This window comes from Asterias amurensis, chromosome 4 (genome assembly GCF_032118995.1).
Source record: "Asterias amurensis chromosome 4, ASM3211899v1".
Classification (NCBI taxonomy): Eukaryota; Metazoa; Echinodermata; class Asteroidea; order Forcipulatida; family Asteriidae; genus Asterias; species Asterias amurensis.
In genome coordinates this window covers 3,436,848-3,453,740 of record NC_092651.1, presented here as the reverse complement: position 1 = coordinate 3,453,740, position 16,893 = coordinate 3,436,848, and the positions used below count along the sequence as shown (strand labels likewise).

The window sequence follows — 16,893 nt, the reverse complement described above, 5'->3', positions numbered from 1 at the left end:
CCAAATTTTCACAGTGATGAGCAAACTGGTCTATGACAATTTCTAAATGTGTTCAGTACCTGTAAAGCAAGATGAACCATTATTCCTTCGGAGTGGATGTAAAGTGCTTGGTCCTGTGTGGTATTAAGCACGTAAAACAACCCAGCTACACATATTGCTAAAAGAAGGGGTTTGGCCCTGTGTTTCGGGCAGTGGCTGCTACATGCTCAACACCTAGTAAATTCATACATGTTTGAGGTGCTACATAAATTTGAAAGATTCAAATATCTGTCAACAAGTTTGTTTGTTTGAGTGCCTCAAGTAACTTATTGGTTGATACATGCGCTATTACACAAATGATTATAAGTGCAATGGTGTAAATATTTTGTTAAAAGAGTTGAAAGATGGAATGTTCTTTTCATTGAGGCAGAGCCAAGTTGAATGTAACATTCCATCTTTCAAGGAATGAAAATGTTCTCACTATTGCAAAAAACGAAAAACATTCATTATTTTTTTTATATAACATCCAAGTAAGATCTTTGTCATTTCGATTGGAGGATACAACTTCCAAAACAAACAATGTGTACAGTATTTAATTGTGACACTATATCTATTTCTTTTGTTTCGGCTCGTTTGGATTCAACAGCGACTTTAGAGCATCCTGTTCTGCTACATTGAGACTTGCGGGTGTTGTATGTAGTATATGCTTGCGGTCATTATAAGTTATCACACAAGCGCGAGTGAAATACAGAAGCGCTATATTTTTCCGTATTTCCACAAGCGCGTGTGATAACCTACTTATCTTCAAGCAAACTTGGCGCATAACCATAGAACACACAAGACGCATGGTAGTGATATTAGCCGTGCAATATAGGTTTATATCACCACTCCATTCAGCGAATCTGATTGGAGGATAAGCGCATACTTGAAGATAAGATGCATTAACAAAAACATACGCCTGCATTGATGTGGTGTGTGCACGGTGTGCCACCATGCAGTAGAACAAGTCATATAGAACGAAAATTGCACGGGGAGTGGAACAAAAAATGCATGGTTAGTGACGAAGCGTGCAATGGTATGTAATTCGCTATCACAATCCTCCAATCAAATGGCAAGGATCTGCTTGAACGTTATAGACAAAAATACTATTTCATATCAGTGGTTTAGTTTATGTTTCTTTCTGTTATTTATTACTTATTTCTTGTTATCATTTTTTATGAGAGATCGCAAGGCCTCGGAGGGCCATTTTAAGGTTAGGGCTACACACTTTGGCTATCGACTCAAATCAACTGCCACCAGGGGCATGTTGCCACCTACTCCCGGGCTGAGACAGGGTTACCTCCCTTCACAATCCCCAAGGATGTAGGCATTAACTGTAGGATGGTAGAGAATAATGCACTACATTCCCAACTTGTGGTTTATCTACCAATGAGCCACTCCTTCATAAAAAGGTTTTTTAAATGTTTTAAAGGATTTGAGAATGTCCATAGATTTACATTAAACTTACAGTGTTTGAAGATAATGATAGTGGAAAGCTTCCCTTCAAATCTTACTTACTGAGGTTGTGCAGTTTTTGAGAAATGAGTAAAACAATGTCATCAAAATACATTTGTAAGTTATTAAGATAATGAGACAAAAATTATTTCCATGACATTGTTTTATTAGTTTCCCAAAAACTACAGCACCTCAGCACGTAGTATTTTCAGGGAAGCTTTCTACTATCATTATCTTCAAACTGTGTAAGTTTAGTGCAAATCTGTGGACATTGTGTTTTTTGTCCTACAAAAGTTGCATGGACCCTTTAAAGCAAATTGACAGATTTGTGCCAACCCATTTATCCATTTTGTGCCTTCCGTACAAGTAATTGTCAATGTTTGCAAACCAAAGAAAAGGCACTAAGCCTTCATCGAGTGGATGTGCTGTTAAAGGCACTGAATACGCTTGGTAATTACTCAAAATGATAGTTAGCATAATTACTTACTTGGTAATGAGCAATGGAGAGCTGTTGATAGTGTAAAACATAAAGTAACGTAGTTTTTGAGAAAGAATTAATTTCTCACAAAAATATTTGAATTGAATTTGAGACCTCAGCTGAGGTCTTGAATTCTCGAGTGCACACAACTTGTGCGTCAAGGGTGTTTTTCCTCCATTATTCTCTTGAAACTTTGATGAGATACACCAAGTGAGAAGACTGGTCTTTGACAATTACCCAAGTGTCCAGTGCATTTAAGTACAGTATCCATCAAATTCGACCAAAACCACCGTTGTTGTTTAATATTTTATATTGACCATCCATTCTGTATTATAGATTTGTACATTCTTTATAAAACAAATAAATCAAAAGATATTGAATTTTAGTTGTTTTTGATTCAACCTTTGGTTTTCTTTTATTTTGTCTTCCAACTTTTATTTATTCATGTATCAAATTATTTTGAGTAAGTACTAACAAAGACATCATTTCTGTGTAAGTATAAAATGTTGATGCAAATAACTAAACTACTATTGCCAAAAAAAAAGAGCAAAGTTACCGATTTTAATGAATCTTCAGACGCTCGTTATCTATGATAACTTATTTGATTGCGAGTGTAAAGTTTCAAGAACATCAACCATTGTTTGTGTTTATAATTACCAACCAAGTTCTATGTCTTAACTCTTTTAGTGCCAAACTGCGTACATGTACAATCTATTTGACACCCGTTTTAGACAGGCGCTCCAGAGTCGCGCCAAACCAACTTCTGATTTAAGTACATGACAAGTTTGACATCTAAAACAGTTAGAAGCGGTAGAATGCGCTACAAGTCAAAAGATCGACTGTTGCATGCATGCGGAACAACTCTTGAGCATCTTTGTTTCAGACGCCGATGTTGTCATGAGTTATGTGTATCATTTGTCGTACATGTCTATTGACGACACTTTATGAGTACACAAAACAGATTGTATATGTGGGACCTTGGCACTAAACAAGTTATTTCTTAGAATTCCTTTGTCGGGACCTTTTATTTCCCCTTTTGTGTTTTGTCATCGGTCTTCATATAGACGATGTGACCTCTGACATCACACGTAAACCATTACATGATTCGTGCGCATACCGCCGGGCAAAACCTTTGTGTTTTGGCAGCCAGCTAGAAAGTGTATGCAATCTTACTATGACTACTATGGCAACTCGGTGCCCGGCGAAACATGGCGAATGTAGTGTTTTGTCAACAGAAGGCGGTTTGAATGTAAACATAGGTCACATCGTCTACAAAGGTACTGAATATGAGCACAGTGCACTGCAGCCCCCCCCCCCCCCCCCCATATAAAACTGACAATTTTGCACCTAATTTTCATAAGACTTTGTAAATAAATTGGGTAGAGATTTCAGGATTCTTTTTTGTTTTGAATTACACAAATTTAAAACACCCACATCTATCGGGGAACATTTAGATCCAACTCTTCTGCACAGCAAACTGTTTTGATTGAATATAATTTGTGCACACAGAATTCTATTGAGTTGCAAGTGATGGTTTTTGAGTAGCACGTAATAAACTACAACATAAACTGATGGTTATAATTTGTCGACTTGGAAACAAATTGCTGTGAACGATCAGCCATTTATAATGCGTATTTTTTCTCATTATAGGTTTTCTTGAAACCTTGAGTCTTCAAATTTTCTAGAAAGACGAAAAACAGTCAACAAATGGAAAGGAAAAAAAAAAGGTAAATGTTATCTGTAAACAAAAATTCTTCCCTTCAACAATGTTTTTGCTATAGATAGATTGTTCTTTATAGATTTTGTCTTGCTTTATTTTACAATGATTCTACAATTGTTGAATTAAACTGTAAACAGTCATAACATTTAAATTTTCAACATTTTTAAATCCCCCTGCTTATCTCTAAGATCGAATGATGGATCTAGAATTTATTGCCCCATAGTACTGATGAGCTAAAAAAAAAATACATAATGCACATTTTTTAGCAGACAACCAAAAGTAAGCTTTTATTTCCATGTGTTTTGATTAGATATAAAAAGCTTACGTCACTACACGTTTACCCAATGAAATCATCGTATCAAATTAAATCACTGGTTCTAAAAAACAAGCACCTATAATCCTTGCGGATAAAAACAGGGGACCAGCAGTATAGGGCTAGGGGGGCGGGGCGTCTGGTTTAAAAAAAAACTTTCAAAACCAACAGAGGGCGCCCTTCAGTTGTTGTTTTCTCGCTCGCACGTTCACCACGCTCTACGTTTTGCATTTTAACTGATACTTTAATGCCTATTTTTGCTGTTTTGTCGAGGTTTTCATCACACTCGAGAATGCTGAGTATACCTACATTGATTGCGACTATCACGGGTATGGCAAAGCGGTCTGCATGCTCTACTTCTGGTTCACTCGGTAAGTAAACGTAGGGGTAAATTTCGGTTTGTGCACGGCACGGAGAGAGTTGTCCGTGGTTGTTAGCGGACTTCTTGACCTTGGTTGGGGGTCCTTGCAGTGCCGTCTGACGGGAGTACGTGCTGATGAAGGACACGGTCGGTGGTCGGTGCACGGTGGGCTAGCTATAGGGTGCTCCCTCCATTCAACTAAACTATTCTCTTCATGTTAACACAAATATACACTGCCTAATAAGTGTCATGGGTTTTCAGTACTTGGTTTGGTATAATAATACTTACTTACTTGGTTGGTTAGTCCTCTTCTCCGATGGGCAGAACTCTCAGTTTTCTCTTGAATGTAGCCACATTATTTGGTGCAGAAACAAGTGACTCTGGAGTCTGGCAAATTGTTCCAAATTTGTACCACTCTATTTCAGAAGAAGTGGCCTGCCAATTTTGTTTTGGTACGCCCGACAAATAATTTCTTTGAATGACCTCAAAAAGTCCAAGTTCTTTGTGGGGGAGGGAGAAAAACTTGTCAGCAGGTGTCTTATATAACCCATTAATATATTTATAGGTTTCGATCAGATCTGTTTTTGTTCTCCTCTCTTGCAAATCTAAATGATTTTAAAATCTATGATCATCCAATTCCAAGTCCAACCTTTTTATACAATTACAATGACACTTGCACTACAAGTGTTGAAATCGTAAAAGTTTTGGTTTTTCATTGTGAGAGATACAGTGCTATGCATGCACGACATTGGAGCGACGTCATATGTTTTTAATACTTTCATTGGTTGGTATATTGAATATTCAGAATCTTCATAATCTTGAACAAAGGCTTGATCTCTTTTTCCTATTATCAGTGCCTGTTGCCACATTCGTCTATGCAGCCATAAAGTTTTCTTATTTTTGCTCCATACAGTTGAGACCGAAAAAGTTTTGCAAAAACATACGTAGGCCTATGCATGTAACACCAATAAACTGGGGTAAATACACTCCAGCATTCTCATCTGTAACTAAACTATATTATTGTGGAAAACTTTCCATTTCCTGCCTATTACTTGATCATTTAAATGATTAAATTGTTACTTTTGTTTTATTTTATTTTTTGATGTGTCATGTGTTAACTGTTACTTCCTACCGTATGTAAGATTGTAACTTAATTAAGTGCTTTCTGCTGACTCTTCCTAATGTATTTCAACTCAAAGCCATTATACACTTTCGGTAAACAGTATTGTCCAAATTCCCACACTTTGTGTATCACAACTTAAATATAAAATAACAAACCTGTGCAAATTTAGGCTCAATCGGTCATCAGAGTCGGGAGAAAATAACGGGAAAACCCACCCTCGGGGTTGTTTCCGCACTTTTTGCCATGTCATGACATGTGTTTAACATAAATCCGTTATTTTCGCTATCGAGAATTGATATTGTTTTAATGTTTTCTAAAAAAGTAAAGCATTTCATGAAATAATGTTCAAGAGAAGTCTTTCACCATTACCTTCTGTAAACCCTGTAAATTATTTGTAAATCTGTGAACTTTTATTTCTTTTTCTGTACCGAAAGTGTCCAATGGCTTTAACTGCTTTAAATGTTTGTTACCTGTTTATGTTTGTTGTGTTGTATAGCCTTCATGAAAGACTCTGCTAGGATTGAAATGTCAGGTCATTAAAGACACTGGGGTGGATTTCACAAAGGTAGTCCTAAGTTAGGACTAGTCCTAGGCAATGCTAAGAGATAGGACTGGTCCTAAGTTAGGACCAGTGACTCATCCTAACTTAGGACTGGTCCTATCTCTTAGCATTGCCTAGGACTAGTCCTAAGTTAGGACTACCTTTGTGAAATCCACCCCTGGACACTATTGGTAACTGTCAAAGACGAGTCTTCACAGTTGGTGTATCTCAACATATGCATAAAATAACGAACCGGTGAAAATTTGACCTCAATCGGTTATCAAAGTTGCGAGATATTAATGAAAGAAACAACACCCTTGTTGCACCATGGTCACATGAAGTTGTGTGCTTACAGATGCTTGATTTCGAGACCTCAATTTTGAAATCTGAGGTCTCAAAATCAAATTCTTTGGAAAATTACTTCTTTCTCAAAAACTACAGCACTTCAGAGGGAGCTATTTCTCACAATGTTTTATACAACCAACCTTTCCCCATTACTCGTAATCAAGGAAGGTTTTTTGATATTATTTTGAGTAATTACCAATAGTGTCCAATGCCTTAAACTATTTTTGGCATTTTTAATGAAGTGTTTGTACTTGTCACCTGTCCTTAAACAAGTCCCTATGACTGTGAATAGCAGTAAGAATTGACCTACTAATAGCTCTTTCAACCATGGTTTCCTTCCTCCATTCTATTTCCACCTCCATGATTCAACCATGTCATTTTAGTTGACAATTTTCACTGTGTCTTTATAGTTCAGCCCTTATCAGTTATGTGTGTGACAAAATGGGCAATTCTCTAATCCACATATGACCCTAGTTTGATTTTTAGATTTTTTTACTTTTTCACTTTGAGTCAGAGGTCAAATAAAGGTTGGTTACATGTACATCACAAACACTGTATATGTGTCAAACAAAAAAGGGAAAAGTTTTTGTATCCTGCCACCATTATTTATTCGTTGTGTAATAATTTACCTGAGTGAGATAATCCTTCTTTTTTTAAGTGAGTGGAAAAGTCTTGGCAGGATACAGAAAGTTTTGAAGAATTCTTTTTTGTACCTAAAGTTTCTTTCTTAAAACTATGTCACTTTGAAATTGCTGAAATTGTCATAATTGTATTCATTTTGTTAGAAGATTGTAAGAATGTTATACTTTGAATGTGATTTTGCCAAACCTTTCTCTGCAACTGGCAACTGGTTTAGTTGCAGTGGTTGTAACCCTCCTCTGACTGGCTTTCGTTGCGGAAAACTGTTACAATCTTCGCCAACTACATACAGGGATGAGATTGTTCAGACTTTTGGCTGAATTCAGGCTTTTTATGTCGGCCTGGTGAGGAAAATCAGACAATTTTTTTCACACAAATAAAGGATTGTTGCTCATTGGTCTACTTCTCTATTGCTTTGGATACTGTTTCGAAAAGCTCCTTGGAATCTATAATCCCAGGGGTTACCAAACAGTAGAAATGGCATCCTTTCAACATACCTGTGAATTTGTATCCAAGTTTCAGACTTTTTCGTTAGTAATGACTCTCACCCCGTACATGTAGCAACAAATTGTAACATCATGGCAGTGTTGTAGACACTAATGGACCCTTCCCATGAATATGCTAATTACATTCACGCATGCGTACAGACCCTGTTGGTTGGCAAACGCCATAGAGTTGTGCACTAAGCAGGCGCGCAATCGCGTCTGCGTCACGCACCATACGCCGTGTACAAAACAGCGCGATGTTCCCTAATTTTGCCAACCAAAACATTAGTGCGCACGCGCTATGTGTAATTTACATATTTCATGGGAAGGGTCTATTTCAATGGTGGGCTCTGAATCAAATTTGTCCACCAAGGGCGAGCAGTTCATCAAAATTATTCAATGTAGATAGCAATCTTGGGCCATCATTACTGTGCAGTGTGGGGGAACACTGCATCAGTGCCCAATATCATAGTGTTGCTTGACGCAAAAATAAGCAAAGAACTAGTCACAGGTTGTACTAATGTTAAATTTGCATCAGGATAAAGAATATTCTTTTGGTTTTTACTCATACACCGATGTGTGTTAGCACTGTATACTCAGTACTTTTCCCGAGTCCTGTGAAAAAAATATCACAGGAATGTTACTCGGGTGGGATTCGAACCCACGACCTTTGCAATTCTAGAGCAGTGTCTTACCAACTAGAATATTGAGGTTGCCTGGTAGCTAGAGGCAGTTCAAATCCTAGGTTGTACTTCGGCTGGTAACGATGTATTTTGGCTGGTAACCTTATTCTGGTCAGTGTAATTTTCAGGCATGGTATTTATCCTACTTTAAAGTCTGTTTTCCAATTTGTTTCCCATTACAAATTGTTATTAAAAGAACCTGAAAAGTCTATAGGTCTGGCCTAAATCTTGTGTATTGCAAGTCAGCCACTGTACTTGATGAGTTTATACCTACTTTTTTCCAGGGACCAAATATCTTTTTTTAAAGTTTTATTTATAGACGAGAGCAAAAAAAATAAATAATGGAAAACAAATCAAGAAAACATACAAACACACAAAACAATAAATAAATAATCAAAATTTGTGTACATAATTTATCAATAAACACCTCATGCAACGTTCTACGGCAATCATACAATTTTGAGAGAAATCCACAAAACGATATGTTTTGTCACGGAATTTGTGGATGTTTATACTTGGCCTGTTTTGTTTGCAACGATCAAAACAAACTCTTTACAATTAGGGTTGTTTTCTAGACTTTGACTGTACTTCTCTGCAGGATTATGTCTACACTGCAAAAACTGGAGCGTTGAAATTTACACCATAGATAGGGTGTTAACATTAACACGCCTTGATGAAATTATCCTACTCTTTTCCAGGGACCAAATATCACGCCTGAATTTTGTTGTACTTTTGTGCGCAGCTCGACAAAATTGGGCTCAGGTTAAGATCGCTATACAATCGTTAATGAGTGTTTTTCTATATGTTTCTAATGACAGGTCTTGGGGCCGAGTTCTCAGAGCATAATGTAGTGACGACATTAACAGACAGTGGAGATGTTCTCCGTATGGTCAAATCAGTCATTCCTGAGTTACGACGTGGTAAACACAAAGGACAAGATGGTCGCCTTGCCACTATAGGAGGGTGCAAGGAATACACCGGGGCACCTTTCTTTGCTGCGATGTCCGCTTTGAAAACAGTGAGTATTAGATTTTAGGTATGAGAGGCTGCAAATATTATACAGAAATTTGTTATATTGTGCCAGTTATAAATTGATTTTCTGTTACTTTTCTGTTGGGCTTATATTTTCGGTGTGTGGTGTTTTGTTTGGATTATTTATTTTTAATAATTCAAGAGATGTGAGGGCAGCAACAATTCCTAAGACTTGAGGGCAGAAACAATTCCTAAGATTTGAGGGCAGCAATAATTCCTAAGACTTGAGGACAGCAATAATTCTTAAGACCTTGATGGCAGCAATAATTCCTAACACTTTCTTTGAGGGCAGCAATAATTCCTAAGACTTGAGGGGAGCAAAACTTCCTAAGACTTGATGTGTTGTGTCAAGGTGCTGTGGGACCTCTTCAAACCGAAGACAAACCCTATCAGGTTTAACTCCTAGCTCTCTGAGCACACTTGAGGTAGTTTTATTTTTACGACTACCCTCACTGCTCAGAAAGTTAAAACCATTCGTGTCTAACACTAATACGTGGCTGATGTGTTTACAATGTCAAATGTTCATCATGTTTGATATTTGATGCTGTTGTTTCTTCTAGGGTTGTGATCTATCGCATGTTTTCTGCACTAAAGATGCTGCTGTGGCAATCAAGTCTTACTCACCGGAACTCATAGTACATCCAGTTCTGTAAGTACATGTAGAAACCTCTATGTTTTATTCCAGGTGCATTAAAGACACTGGACACCTTTGGTAATTGTCAAAGACCAGTTTTCTCAATTGGTGTATCTCATAAATGCACAATATATTTAACCCGTGAAAACTTGGACTGGATTTGTCATCAAAGTGATGACCAATTTCAATATTAATGAAGAAAAAACACCCTTGTCGCACAAATGTGTGCTATTGGTAATTGTCAAAGACCAGTCTTCTCACTTGATGTATCTCAACATATGCATACAATAACAAACCTGTGACAATTTGAGCTCGATTGGTCGTCAGAGCTGCGAGATAACTATGAAAGAAAAAACACCCTTGTCACACGAAGTTGTGTGCTTTCAGATGCTTGATTTCGAGACCTCAAATTCTAAACTTGAGGTCTCAAAATCAAATTCGTGGAAAATCACTTTTCTTGAAAACTACTCCACTTCAGGGGGAGCCGTTTCTCACAATGTTTTATACTACCAATCTCTCCCCATTACTCGTTACGAAGTAAGGTTTTATGCTGATAATTATTATGAGTAATTACCAATAGTGTCCACTGCCTTTAAGGACACAGTGTCACAACTGGGATTCGAACCCAAACTCTGCTGATAAGAAACACCAGAGTTTGAATCCTGTGCTCTTAACTGCTAGGCCATGAGGTTTTATAATTGTTTTGTCGATTGATTTCTATTTGTAGGGACAGCCAGGAAGCCGTTGAAGAGACCTGTGCCTGGCTTCCTAGAATGCATACCCTCATTATCGGACCGGGACTCGGTAGAGATGAAGCCCTCTTGAAGAATGTTGCGGTAAGAAATTTAAACCAACCATTTTGCAATATTGCTTAAAGCCATTGGGCACTGTCGGTACAGAAACAAACAAAAAAGTTCACAGATTTACAAAAAAAATTACAGGGTTTACACAAGGTAATGGTGAAAGACTTCTCTTGAAATATTATTCCATGAAATGCTTTACTTTTTGAGAAAACATTGAAACAATATCAATTCTCGATAGCGAGAATTACGGATTTATTTTTAACACATGTCGTGACACGGCGAAACGTGCGGAAACAAGAGTGGGTTTTCCCGTTATTTTCTCCCAACTCCGATGACCGATTGAGCCTAAATTTTCACAGGTTTGTTATTTTATACATAAGTTGTGATACACGAAGTGTGGGACCTGGACAATACTGTTTACCGAAAGTGTCCAATGGCTTTAACACATTTTCTGCCGAGTATAAATAAGCAGAATACCAGAAAAATTCCTATTAACCCATTTCACCTGACATCATCATCAATTTCACTGTGCGTTTTTATATTATAACTCTATGCTGTGGGTTATGCAGTGAAGTGCACATTTGAGGCGACGCAGCGTTAATACACGTAAACCTAACTGCCAACCAACATGGTGAGCGTGGCATCAGTCGTCGCGTGTGACGCATGTGCAAGGGGTCAATAGCAGCTACAAACGCCCCCAAGGTTTGACCTACTTCCATTTGTATAAAAAGGTCATGTCCAAGTATGAAATTTTCCAATGTAGTATGATAACAAAGTATCCCAATTTCTAAATACATAACTAAATTTTCTGCTTTTTTATGTGGACATTTGTACTGACAAAGATTGGTTTGAAACTTTGCTCGTTGGGAGTATAGCTAAGAGAGGTTTACGGTTGTACCATGTGGAAATCTCTTTTTGAGTAGTGTTGTTTCTGAAATAAACTTGTGGTTAATAACTCATTCTCCTGAAGATGATCAGAGCATACTGTTCAAAACGTTGAGTTGTTAACCATCAGTTCTTTTCAAAACACACACTACTTAACTAGAGATTTCCACTTGGTATAACCACAATGTCTAGTCGTTTTGTGATGATAATATACAGAATGAATGGTCCCCTAAAGGGAAGGCACACGTTTGGTAATTACTCAAAACAAATGTTAACTTAAGTAGGATTTGAAACTTTGCATGGTGGAAATACGATATGGAAAGGTTTGCGGTAACACCATGTAATGACTATCTCTAATGAGTTGGGGTGGTTCTGAAAAGAACCGTTTGTTTAAAACTCAACAATTCGATCAGTATGCTTATCAGTATCAGTAAATATTAACTTAAAAAACTTACTTGGTAACGAGCATTGGAGAGCTGTTGATAGTATAAAACATTGTGGGAAACGGCTCCCTCTGAAGTTACCTAGTTTTTGAGAAAGAGGTAATTTCTCACTAAAATAATAAATAGACTTCTAGAAGTCTTTTATTCCTACCTGAAAGCACACAAATTCGTCCAACAAGGGTGATTTTTTCTCTCATCATTTTCTCCCAACTCGATGACCAATTGAGCTCAAATTTTTACAGGTTTGTTATCTTTATGCATATGTTAAGATACACCAAGTGAGAGGACTGGTCGTTGACAAATACCAAAAGTGTCAGTCCCTTAAAGGGCTAAACCATAATGTCGGTTTTGCTTTATGTTTGTTTATTTCAGGCAGTGATTGAGCGAGCCAAAGAGCTACAGATTCCTATGGTGATTGATGCGGTAAGGGTAGATCTTAACTGTATTTTCTTGTAAACTTATGGTTTTTGTTTGTACACATATTTTCTTGCCTTCACACACTTCAAATTGATTGATTAGGTGCTAAGACCAATGCATTTGAACACCTTCCTAAGCCAACCTGCCCAGAGGCTACTTCAACTCTTCAAAATCCGCCTCTTTATTGTCACTCAACAACAAATACTTGCACTTACTTGCCTGGCCAAGAGATTTTAATGTATTTTGTTTGAAAGGCAAGAACACTAAGGCATTTTCGCCTTGGAAAAGGGCAACCTACTGGAGCATTGTTTAGGGCCATGTCACACGACGCAATTTACGGGCAACCAGTTCCAGGCAATCTCCATGAAAAAAAAGCATTCACATTTGAATGTTCACCTATTTCTCTAGTGGATCGTAATACAATGTTTGAAACATGGCCCGTTTGCTTCCAAAGTGGTTCTGTAGCATGCACTGCAGTTGGTTGCCTGCAAGTTGCCTGCAAAAGTTGCCTCGTGTGACAAGGCCCTAAGGGCACCAAGGCAGTGAACAGGGGGCGTGGAAGCAATCACCTTTGTTACCTCCCTAAAATATATCAGGCATGTAAATGTCAAGATCATTAAAATGCATAAAACAAGAGAAATGTTGTCCAAGCGATAACTCAAGAATGAGATTGATATCAGGAGGGCATTTGTGTTTGTCAACACACAGTTCTTTCAAATAGTGCCTGACCATCCTTTTACCATCTGGGGTCAAAGGAGGTAAATAATTTGACAATAGCTGTTTGTGCGTTAAATCGCGCGTATGAGCTCAAAATCCGTGTAGCATGTCACTGTAAACAAGACCATATGGACAAATGAGTTGATACGCGCGCAGCTGTTACATCAAAATTGATACATTTTCAGTGTGTGCGAAGTTGCTATGAAACTAGGACGAATAAGCATGCGATACAGTGCAAAGCGCAAACTATTTGTACACAATGTATGCTGGTTTAGGGGCCATTTATTCGCTGTTTTCCAAAGCCGGTCCTTATCTTTCGATAATACATCTCCACGTGATCGGGTTTTGACCAATCATAGACTGTTGTCCAAGTGATAATTCAAGAATGAGATTGATATCAGGGGGGCATTTGTGTTTGTAAACACACAATTCTTTCAAAGAGTGCCTGACCATCCTTTTAGCTGTCTTCTGACGATGACTAGAGCAAGCTAGTCGAAATGTTGAGACCAAATAAGAACTCACTCTGCGGTAGTGAAGTTTAAAACAAGAAGGCTCCTCGATCCACTATTTAAGCTATAGTAGTAGTACCGACCAATTTTCTATCTTCCGCCCAGGTAGTTGTTCAAAAGCAGGAAAGTTCTTTTCAGAACTGAGAAGTCTCCTGAATTCCAAAAATCTACTTCGCGGTAAGAACATAATCTACCTGGCAAGTAGACACACACATATTGTTACCTCAAACCATCCTTTAAACTGCAATCATTATTTTTTTTTCTTTTCTTAGGATGCTGTTTATCTTCTTGGTGAGACGCCGGAGATTATTAAGGGTTACACCAAAGCTATCCTCACACCAAACGTTGTGGAGTTCAATCGACTCTACAGGAATGTGGTAAGTATTTACTAAGGGAATGAAAGAGTGGGGACGATTTCTTAAATGGCTGTTTAAAACCAGCAGGGTCGTGGCCAAGCGGTTAAGGCCTAAAATAATAGGAATAGCGAAACTGTCTGGGGTATTTGTAATATAAAATGATGTTTGAGCGCGAGACCAGGCTTTCTGCTTGTTCTCATCCTTATACTGTGGCTATGCCGAGATGTAGAAGCAAGAGCTACTCCAGTATTTTTTTCCCACGTACTGAATCTCTTTGGAACTCCTTGCCTGGTGCATGTTTCCCTTCATCCTATTGTCTTCAATCTTTTAAGAGGAATGTCAATTCCTACCTTCAACTCCACTGAGTTTCTGCATGTCTATGTTTTCTTCCTTGTAGCCCTTAACCTAGAGTGGCTTTAAGCCTTGTTTTGGGCGACTTGCATAAAAATAAAAATAAAATAAATAAAAAATTGGGTTTTGCATCTAAGTGTGTATGAGCACTGTTTACTCTGTGCTTTCCGAGAAAATAAAAAGGTTGTAGGGAAAAACTCTCTCTCTCCAAATTTGGCAATTCTCGTCTATCCCTCAATAAGTTGGGGGAGATCATTCGGCACCTCAATGTCCCGGGCAACTACATATGTATAGAGGTGATAAGATGAGAGACATAAACACAGCGGGGGTTCACTTGACAAAACAACCTAACTAAAAAGTACCTTGCATTCACACGAAGCATGGTCCTAGTTAGCAAGCACATAGTGTTTCAGCTTCCTGTAGTTTGCTCTGCTACTATGACTATTGTAGCTTTGTTTAAAAAATCTTACTAGTGGCTCGAAAGAAAAGCTTATATAGTTCACATGTAGTTTTGCGTTCGTAGTTTTGTCTAAATTCGCACCGATTCTATTTAAAGGATTTGGGTACGTTTTCAAAATGTCCATAGATTTACATTAAACATACAGGGTTTGAAGATAATGATAGTGGAAAGCTTTCCTTCAAATATTACTTACTGAGGTGCTGTAGTTTTTGAGAAATAAGTAAAACAATGTCTCATGAGACGAAAAATATTTTTATGACATTGATTTACTTATTTCCCAAAAACTACAGCACCTCAGCACGTAATATTTCCAGGAAAGCTTTCCACTATCATTATTTTCAAACTGTGTAAGTTTAGTGTAAATCTGTGGACATTGTGTTTTTTGTCCTACAAAAGTTACATAGACACTTTAAATTCATTAAAATATATCTAAAAAATGCAATTACCTTTTGAAACAAAATTTTGCCATGTAAGTTTTATTGTGTATCACATGTCTGCATTTATATATGATTGAAACAATCAAATGGTTCCAAAAACCAAGGGTGTACTTTGCCGGTCTCTAAAATTTATATTAAACTTTACGTTAAATTTGTGAAAACTGTTTGTGTTTAGATTGGACATGATGTAGATTCTTCCGAGGAAGTTGGTAATGTAATGAGGCTCAGTCAACGTCTTGGCAATGTTACAATCTGTAAGAAAGGAGAGAACGATATCATCACCAACGGAATCAGTGGTAAGTCCCTGTCTTTAAATTCCCTAAAGACACTGGACACTATTGGTAGTTGTCAAAGACCAGTCTTCTCACTTGGTGTAACTCAACATATGCATAAAATAACCAACCTGTGAAAATTTGAGCTCAATTGGTCGTCGAAGTTGCGAGATAACTATGAAAGAAAAAACACCCTTCTCACATGAAGTTGTGTGCTTTCAGATGCTTGATTTCGAACCTCAAATTCTAAATCTGAGGTCTCAAGATCAAATTCAAATGCTACATTAGTTCTCTCAATGTTTTCTCGAAAAAAAATGTAAAAGCTTGCAAAGAAAAAGTTAATCGGAACCCAATTTCATGGCTCTGGTTACCTCCAAATTCTGCACTTATGATCACCATTCTCCGCTTACTGTGCAAGCGCTTAATTTCTGTGCTTGCTGTGTGAGCAAAGAATGCCAAGTAATGTTGACAGTGCTGTAGCCACAGGTGGTAGTGCGGGCCTGCCCAGAAAAAAAGAAGAACAAAATTTGGCCAGCACTTTGAGCAAAAAAAAAACGTTTTGCCCAGCACAGATTTCCCCCAGATTGAACTTTAGCAATGATGGCCCTCATATCTAAACATGAATAATTTTGTTGAACCGCTCGCCTTTGGTGGTCTAAATTTGTTTATGAGTCCACCACAAAAATGAGTGAAGTAAAAAACTGAATATGGAGTACACATGTGCCATTGTGCACAAGAAGCAAAAATTCCTTGCCAAACTCACAGGCCTCGGCTTCTAGATAATGCCTCCATACTTAAATAGTTTGTTCTCTGCCTTGTAAAATTGTTGGGGTTACTTCTTTAAAAACAATTGTTTTGGCTATGTACTGTTTTCGTATGGAGTTTTGAATTGAAGTTATTTGAAATACGTTTGACCAAAGGGCAGAATTCCCTTCTTCCAAAAGCACATATTCTTTGCTTCATTGGTTAGCAGAGCCATGAAATTGGGCTCAGTACCCCTGAACCAGTCGCATTGGGACTTCATTGCTAGTGAGCATGTGCAGCAGTCGACCATGACTGATTGTGGACCACAGTTCCTTGTTCAAGCTTGCTCTTAGTTGTGAATTAACTATAAAGCTATTTTCACACTACTCTATCCCGGGAACAACGGCTGGCCTATTAACACTAGGGTCGCTTTACCCCCGGTCTGTCCCCCTTGTCTGCCCCGGCAACTAGGCATAACCCTGGAAGGTTATAATTGGGCCCAGTACACATGACCCAGTCACATCGGACCTCATTGCTAATGAGCATGTGCAGCAGTCAACCATGAGTGATGGTCGACCACGGTTCCTTGTCCAAACATGCTCTTAGTTGTGAATTAACTATAACGCTATTTTCACACTACTCTATCCCAGGGAACAACGGCTGGCCTTTTCG

The 16,893-nt window shown here is 38.0% G+C and overlaps 1 protein-coding gene across 1 annotated transcript in view; it reads left to right on the top strand.

The window, feature by feature from the left end:
- The first annotated feature begins 4,169 nt into the window (after nt 1–4,169).
- Nucleotides 4,170–16,893, top strand: part of LOC139936062 (ATP-dependent (S)-NAD(P)H-hydrate dehydratase-like) — a 26,180-nt gene continuing 13,456 nt past the window's right edge. The window contains exons 1-7 of the mRNA XM_071930782.1: nt 4,170–4,355; nt 8,980–9,179; nt 9,754–9,842; nt 10,555–10,663; nt 12,331–12,381; nt 13,874–13,978; nt 15,381–15,501. Coding sequence (XP_071786883.1) covers nt 4,232–4,355; nt 8,980–9,179; nt 9,754–9,842; nt 10,555–10,663; nt 12,331–12,381; nt 13,874–13,978; nt 15,381–15,501 — 799 coding nt within the window. The 5' untranslated portion in view covers nt 4,170–4,231. The remainder of the gene's footprint in view (nt 4,356–8,979; nt 9,180–9,753; nt 9,843–10,554; nt 10,664–12,330; nt 12,382–13,873; nt 13,979–15,380; nt 15,502–16,893) is intronic.